Source organism: Rhipicephalus microplus, chromosome 3 (assembly GCF_043290135.1).
Source record: "Rhipicephalus microplus isolate Deutch F79 chromosome 3, USDA_Rmic, whole genome shotgun sequence".
NCBI lineage: Eukaryota > Metazoa > Arthropoda > Arachnida > Ixodida > Ixodidae > Rhipicephalus > Rhipicephalus microplus.
Genome location: NC_134702.1, coordinates 171,222,294 through 171,230,486, shown reverse-complemented (window position 1 = coordinate 171,230,486; position 8,193 = coordinate 171,222,294). Strand labels below are relative to the sequence as shown.

General features: G+C 45.2%; 1 protein-coding gene across 7 annotated transcripts in view; it reads left to right on the top strand.

The window, feature by feature from the left end:
* Window positions 1–4,757: 4,757 nt before the first annotated feature.
* LOC119167538 (uncharacterized) overlaps window positions 4,758–8,193 on the top strand; it is a 99,590-nt gene continuing 96,154 nt past the window's right edge. Inside the window, exon 1 of one of the 7 annotated variants that reach the window (XM_075890524.1) lies at window positions 4,758–5,346. In XM_075890524.1, the coding sequence (XP_075746639.1) occupies window positions 5,107–5,346 (240 nt within the window). In that variant the 5' untranslated portion in view covers window positions 4,758–5,106. The other 6 variants (XM_075890517.1, XM_075890520.1, XM_075890515.1 and 3 more) reach the window with 6 other exon arrangements.

Genomic DNA, 8,193 nt, shown 5'->3' with positions numbered 1-8,193 from the left:
ACTCAATCCTCAGCCAAGAACACCCCAGCAGGTTGAGCACGGGCAAGCTCAGTCGACGGGACTGCTCACGACGGGACTGCCACGATTCTTCTTCCACGCGTCTTCTTCTCTGTTTACTAAGCCACAGCAGCCATTCGCTTCTTCGCTCTCCTCTTCTACCACAAACACAGCGGGGCAATATTATTGAGAATTAACAGAATGATACCGATCGAAAGAATAGGAGCCCAGAATGTTAATGGAAGTAATTGTAATTTAAGTGTGAAAAAACTACCGTGGATGAACGATAACTTGACACCAACAGAAACCAAAGCTGCGAGCTACAAATGGCGGTGGTGCAAGTAAAAGCTAGAAAAAAGTTGCGGCTTTTGTAAACGGCTTACGTAATGGCTGCAGTTACATCTGCAATGTATTAATGTAAAGAAAAAAATATATCTGCGTCAAGTGAACAAGTGTATATGTTTGTTTTAGAGTTGTCTTCAGAAGGTTTATTGCTTGACACTGAATAACTGTGTGCGCCTGGAAACTTAATTGTCTCGGGTAGCTTTGCGTGCGTAAAATAAATACAATTTTTCTTACTGTAGGAAGACTGAATTTGTGGCGTTCTGTAACTCGAGAATGGCAAGTAACAATGGCCACTACACTGATCGAGTGAAAGCTCTACTTATTCAAAAAGGTGAAAGTGGAGAACTACGTCACGGGAATGCGCCATTTTAGTTAATTTCTCATAGCGTAATGGTCATATTCGTATGGAATTGTACTATGAAGCACCGTTTATTGTGGGTAGTCAAGAAAGCCATACTGCATGTCATATGTGCGTCGGCAAGATTTGGCTGGGCGTTGGGAGGGTGCAAAGCCGTACAGATACGTCATGGCGTGTGGGGAGAGCTAGCGCTGTCGTAGCTTTGGTAGTGCAAGTGTATCTTTTGCTTGTGAGGGCCACTGCCCCTATTGCACCCCCTTGGCAAGGCCCCTGCCCTTTTTGCCTTCCGTACATATTACTCGGCCCTTTCCCAACGGCGCTGCTGAGGCGTCATGCCACGCCGAGTATGTGCACGTGGTGTCGTCTGCTATCGGAAGCTTGTTGCAGCCAATGAGAATGTTGGTTGGATGGAGAAACTTGGTTGGATGGACAGATTAGATGGATTGATGTGGTTGTGCTCTTTAGATCAGGCGGTGTCTAACGCCACCTAGCCGTAATACTTAGTGAACTAACAACTAGATTTATCTTTTTTTTTCCTTTAATTAGGGAAGTATAGGACTGGTAGTATGCAGTGAATGGTTTAATTTTCACTCGCGCCTTCACTTTAGCCATCAGTCAGATAACCTCCTTTTAGTTAATTCACCCGCTTAAAGTCGATTTTGCGCTCCCTGTCTCTAAACCACAGTGCTTTGAAAAACTGCGCAATCATCCTGAACTATAGAGTGGAGCCCTTTACGGAACATTAACAAGTGTTTGGCAGTTTTCTCCTCCTCCCGGCATGTACTGCATGTCATTATGCCATGTCTACCCCTTCGTATTTGGCCCGATATGTCTTGGTTTGCAATATTCCCGTCCTGGCCTCAAACAGTAAAAAACTACCCCGAGTATTATCATAGATCCCTTCCTTCGCAATTTGCTGCTGAAAACTTCGATAGATCTCTAGTGCGGACTTCTTAATCATGCCAATTCTCCAAATGTCAGTCTTCGTTTCCTTCGCCTTCTTCTTAACCGATAGGTCTTTTTGGTTTGGCCCCCTGCTGTTTTCCAAGTATTTATCAGCCAATTTTCTGGTTCGCTTCCGCCATTTTGTATCGACATTCTTCATGTACAAGTATCTGAATACTTTCCTTGCCCAACGCTTCTCCCCCATTTCTCTAAATCGCTTCTCAAATTTTATCTTGCTGCTAGCTTCCCTGCCCTCAAATGATGTCCATCCCATATCACCTTGTACTCCCTGATTTGGTGTATTCCCGTGAGCTCTTAAGGCAAGCCTACCTATTCCACATTGCTTAATTTCTAATCTTGCTTGAACTTCTGATCTCATGCACAAGACCGCATTGCCGAACGTCAGACCAGGAACGATGACCCCTTTCCACATTCCTCTCACGACATCATACCTATTGTAACTCCACAGTGCCCTGTTTTTCATTACCGCTGCATTCCTGTTACCTTTGGTCGACACGTATATTTCGTGTTCCCTTAGGTACTCGGCCCCATTGATTATCCATACGCCCAGATATTTGTATCTATCTGTTATCGCTAGCGTGACCTCCTGTATGCTAAGCTCACTACCTTAATTGTCATTAAAAATCATGACTGCTGATTTTTCCTTACTCAATCTGAAATCTAACCTATCTCCCCCATTACCGCAGATGTCCACCAATATCTGCAAATCTTCCTTGTTGTCAGCCATTGGCACTATATCATCTGCGTACATCAATGCTGGTAGTGCCTGTTCAATGAGTTTTCCTCGTTTGACGAAAGAGAGATTTAAGCCCAGTTTACTTCCCTCTAATTTGGCCTCTAATCCTTGTAGGTACATCATGAATAATAAGAGTGACAGGGGATACCCCCGCATAAGCCCCCGTTTTGCCTCTTCAGGCTTGGACACCTCTTTTTCCCACTTTATAATTACCTTGTTACCTTTATAGATATTCTTTAAAAGATTAGTGACCACATCTTCCACGCCTAGTGTGTCCAGTATTCCCCACAATTCCTCTTGAACCACGCTATCGTACGCTCCCTTGATATCCAAAAATGCTAGCCACAGGGGCCTGTGTTCCTTTTATGCTATTTCGATGCACTGCGTCAGTGAGAACAGATTGTCTTCCAACCTCCTTTGTTTCTGAAACCCATTCTGCAGTTCCTCCAGTACCCCCTCATCTTCTATGCATGCCTGCAGTCTTTCCTTTATAATCTGCATCGCCAGCCTGTAGACCACTGATCACTGTTAAAGGACGGTAGTTGTTTATGTCAGCTTTGGCCGCCTTTCCTTTATAGATCATGCTCATCCTGCTAAGTTTCCATCCATCGGGAACTTCTCCATCGATAATTATTTTGCTCACTGCCTCTCTCAAAGCCTGTTTAGACTTCGGACCTAATGTCTTTATCAGCATAATTGGAATGCCATCTGGGCCTGTTGATGTACTACTAGGAACCCTTTTCTGAGACCTTTCCCACACTTGTTGCGAAAATGGAACCATTGCGCCACTTGATTTATCCTTGTCGATTATGGTGCATAAAGCTCTTCTTTGTTGAAAATTTTCTGTCACCCTTGTTCTTATATATTCAATAGCTTCGTCCCCTTCTAGCCTAGCATCTTGAGCAGTAGTTATAAACCTCTGCTCTAGGCTTGTCTGATTTTTTAGGGAGTTTAGATGGTTCCAAAATTTCGCAGCTGCCTTTCTATCTTTTTATGTATTTCTGCCAGCCACTGAGCTTCCTTTCTTCTAATCTTTTCATTGATCAGAAGGGATGCATTCCTTCTACAGCTTAGAAAGATTTCCCCTTTTTTTTTTCAACATCATCTGTCGGCTCACTCCGCTGCTTAGCATGTGTGCGTTCCCTAGAGGTTTTCTGACGTTTTGCTATGGCTCTCTTAACTTCCGCTTCCCACCTGCTTTTGGGTTTGTGACTACAGCGCCGCCGCTGCTGTCACCCGCCCGAGTACCATAACCCGAGAATCACCGAATATCGCCATTTATTATATCCCTGGCGAAGAGACTTTTTCCGCGCTCGTAAACACAAAGTGGCTACCACAAATTTGGTAACCGTTACCGGGTACCAAATCTAAATTTTTATAAACACAGGTCTGCTCAAGCACCTTCGCCACTGTGCGCGTTCTGTGATGAACTTTAAACATTAGATCATTTCTTTTTGGCCGGCGGGTGGTTTAACACATTACGAAAAACCATTTTAGAAATACCTTTACGTGGTATTGGTATGGATTTATCTGTGCCTGTCATTTTGTCTTTTGGAGCTTCCATTTCTGGGTTCTCTAATGCGACAGTACGCGTGGCCATCCGGGACTATATTGACGAAACTAATAGGTTGACTAATTAATTTGTTTCATAATCTTTACGAGTCTACAAAATTATATACGTATAAAATCAGATTGTTCTATTCTAGGAATAAATTCGTTTCTTTATTGAGATCATTATATGCATTAGATCTTAGCACCACAATTTCCTAGGTCATCGGTAATCTTTCTATTAGATCTCCATTATTCTTATTCTGAACAATAATTTTTAAAACCACTCAATTCTTGGCCGGTCCACCATAGTGGGTATGCGCCATGGACAATAGGTGAACAAGAACAAGTGGCGCGGCCGCATCGTTTATCTAGGGAGCTTAGTTCATTCCACTGCCCCCATATTAACTCTATGACTTCTAGTATACCATATTCTAGTCTTTACTTTCGTGATTTTACGGCCCAGTTTTTCCTCTAGAGTGCTACATGGTTGTTGTAGAATTTGTGTTTGCGTGCTGCTGACTTGTGCTTGCCGTACATTCTCAAGGTGGACTTGTGCATCACTCCTGAGCGCAATCTTCCGTTTTCCTTAGAAGTGTGGCTGCTTGGGCTAGTTGGTATAGCATGACGATAGTTATAGCGCGAGAACAAAACTACGACACAGAGTCCCTCTTGTCTCTGGGTCGTCGTTTTGTTCTCGCGTTATAACTATCGTCATTCTGTTTTTCACCCCACAGACCCATGCATGTGGTGCGAGGCCCTCGGACGTTACACTGTCCGTTTCGCCGAAGAAATCGAACTTCCCGCGCGAGCGACCCGCCAGGTCGCACGTAGGGTTCACTAGTCAATTGGTTCAGTTAACTCTACATGGCGCCACTGTACCAACTGCGCCGTGGCCGTCCCTTTGGCGTGTCCGTTGTAACCATGGTTGTGGCCATCAACCGCCTTAGCTAGAACAATTCTGTCACTGTGGACTAAAGTCAGTGTTTATAGTATCTATCACGTTGGCTAGAGTCACTCTAGCATCGGCATGAAATGGGCGGTTCAGGCGGAAGAAGCCATTCCGCCGCACGGAAAGCGTAGCAAGCGATGTCTCGTTAGCGCTGTTTGCCGAGCCCGGTGTGCTGCCGGGCGACGTGTAAGAGTATTCTGAACAATGGGAAAACGGAAAGGGAAAGTTTGTGCTGTGGTCGGGTGCAGGAACTGTGATGGACACATTAGGCTTTGGAAGACGTTGGTGTGCGAAACACACGCGCCGTTGTTGCATCAACACTGCCCGTGCCCGAGGCCGTTTTCCATGCACCGGATTCCTCAAGGCGAGAAAAACAATGTTACGCGGCAGTGCTGGCTGGATAATCTACAAAGAGCGAACTTCGATCCAAACACAGCGTCAAGAGTAAGTTACCGATTATTCACGTAACAAATAAGTTAATGCGAGTGGCCTGAGAATAGCGTCGCCTAAGCTTTTGCCACGGTGCGCTATGTGGGACCAGCGCTGGATTGGTGGCGCGCCTAAAACGAGCACCTGACGGCGAGTCGCGACACAACTCGGCTGCTCGCGCACAGACGACCGTCCGCAGTGTACCACTCTGAGAGCACGCGCGTGTACCGCTGCCGCGCTTCATTTTGGAACGAATAGCTCGAAAAGCCATTGCGCCATTAATACTGCTTTGCGGTTTAGAAAAATAATTTTGTCCAAAGGCAGCTCTCGCATAAAAAGCACTAAAAAACGGAGAGAAGCCCTGGAAAGCGGACTGCGTCTATGCATAAAGTATCGAAGAGACAGTGCTGTGCTGTGATGGCAGTTCCCTCGTCCTCAATTTCTGGTTGCGTGCTGGGTTTCGGGTGAATGTAAGTACTGGCTGACATGCCCCCATTGATAAGTCCGTGCTGCGATGATACCATGCTGCCAACATTTGCAGTGAAACAAAACAAAAGTAGAGTAAGTTGTAGCTGCATAATTTTTTTTTGGCATCGTTTGTACGCCCTGTCCGCAGTATGCAGGCACGGGTATGTTGATCAAGCAAACCACCATGGCAGCATAGCACGTGTGGTGTCACGCTACTATTTTTGAGTGCGCGGAATAGATTAGCGACCGCCGCAACCGCACTTTGATGGGGGCGAAATATAAAAAGAACACCCGTGAACCAGATACATGTGTGCATTAGAGAACCCCAAATTCTCACAATCTTGATATGCACACTACAGCGCACCTCAAAATTGTATCTTGTTTGGCAGATGAAAGCCTAGCAATTATCGATGGTGAATGGACACCTTCATTTTAGGCCGACACAGGCCAGCAAAAAAAACCGAAACTGTGTTGTTAGGCGAACTAAACAATGAGTGAAAATTGAAAACATTTGATACTTTTCTAGCAAGCCATAAATTCTGATGTTACTTAGCTACGGCAGCCTGTGAGAAAAACTAACTGCATCGGTTGACTCCAGAAAGCTAAGCTTCAAGTTGTCCACTGCTTTGCTCGTAACAAGAACCTTCTCTTTTGCACAAATTAAGTTGAACAGAGGCATCTCTGCATCGGGTGTTCACCGCGAGAGTATCTTTTAGGTGAACGTGGCCCCACACAAGTCTTGTGGACAAAGCAGCTTTTCTTTACAGGCAACTGCTTACAAAAAAAAGAAAAAAAAACGAAGAAAACCTACCTGCCTATCGCTTCACGTGGTGGCATCGGAGTTTGGGGGTGGTGGTCAGATAGATGGACGCATAAGAACTTTGTTAGTTCTGAGGTGCACGACTCAATGCTCAGCGGGCCAGATGAAGAAAAAAAAAGTTACATCGACCGTATGTTGCATAATACGCTCATTTTATTTCCTGCAAAACGCCATTCAATCTCGACTCTTTGGCCCTGGTTTCCACTGGTGGCTGCCTTCACTACCGAATAAATATAACAGACACGCGCCGTTCGGTTTAGAAACGAGCCCGACAGCACTAGACAGGAGAGCGAGAGCAGAATGTTGCTCGCCTGACGGCTTGGATGCATGGATGCAATACCGTCTCCTCTTTCTACATCCTCTCATTCCTCTATACATCCTCCGTCTTTTATGTATGGTTGCACTAAAATATGCCACAGTATTGTCAGTGCCCTTTGGTTTTGTTACGGCGATGCGCGTACGCACCACCTGTATCTGCCGCCACTCTCGTCTGCGGGAGCAGCTGAGATGTGCGCGCTCTCACTGCCAGGGTGTTCATGGAAACTCCAGCGCTGGTTCCCTATTAAGAGGAGTAGTGTCATAGGTGTCTCTACACGGGTGCCCCCCTCCACCACTGGAAAAGGTTAGGGTGGTGGTGCCACTCCCACTTTCGGCAGTGGTCATTGCCGGCTGCACACTGGGAAACTGTCAACTGAAGTGGAATTTGACTTCTACGCAGCAATCACTGAATTATATAATGAAATAATTTGTCCTACATTTTTGCAGTGGAGGTTTTCTTCCGTATCTGACGACCAGGCTCTGTCGGTGCGGGTCGCCCATGTGATGCTTTTCAGTAAAGCAATGCAGAGAAGGCTACCTCTGAGTAGTTACTCTGTAATGTTGGAAGATTCTGTCACGCTGTATTCTGCTCAGTGTGGGCTAATTTTACATAATTGACATTGTGAATGCGGGCAGAAACTAGTAAACGTTTTATCGGCCAATCACTCTTCTTGTTTCAGGAAATTCATTTTATTTCGTCAGAAAGGAATCGCACCACTGCTGCTCTGTAGTCAATTTCCTTTGAATCAGTTAGTGTGCAGAAAGTTTAAGTGTTTTAGTTGGGCAGTGTTGGGGGAACTTGAAAAGGTTTATACACGTTTGTTTCCTGCTTCGCCTTGCTTATCATATCCCCTTCAGCAGCAGTGTTTACAATTGTACACATCCAACTTGGGAGGTGCGTCATGCGCTGTGTGTTTCTTCAAATGGCTTGAAACGTAATGTGCACATTTCTACAGCCCTGCTGAGTCATCAGCCAGCAGTCATTTAACTTTGTTGTGCTGTGTATTGCTGCAAAGGATCACTTTGCTGCAGACTATACCACGTTCGATGATCGTTCGATGTGCTTCGTTGCAGGACTGACATCAAGACTTTTTTTTCATTGTTCGAAATGAGTACGACCAAAAAACAAACTGTGCATTCATCTTAGGCCTGATTTTGATTCTTTTTATGCACCAGAGATCGAAGGTGATTGACTGCAGGATAAATAGATTTTTATTTACACGTTACTTGCGGAAAGTCACTTGACACCATGAATT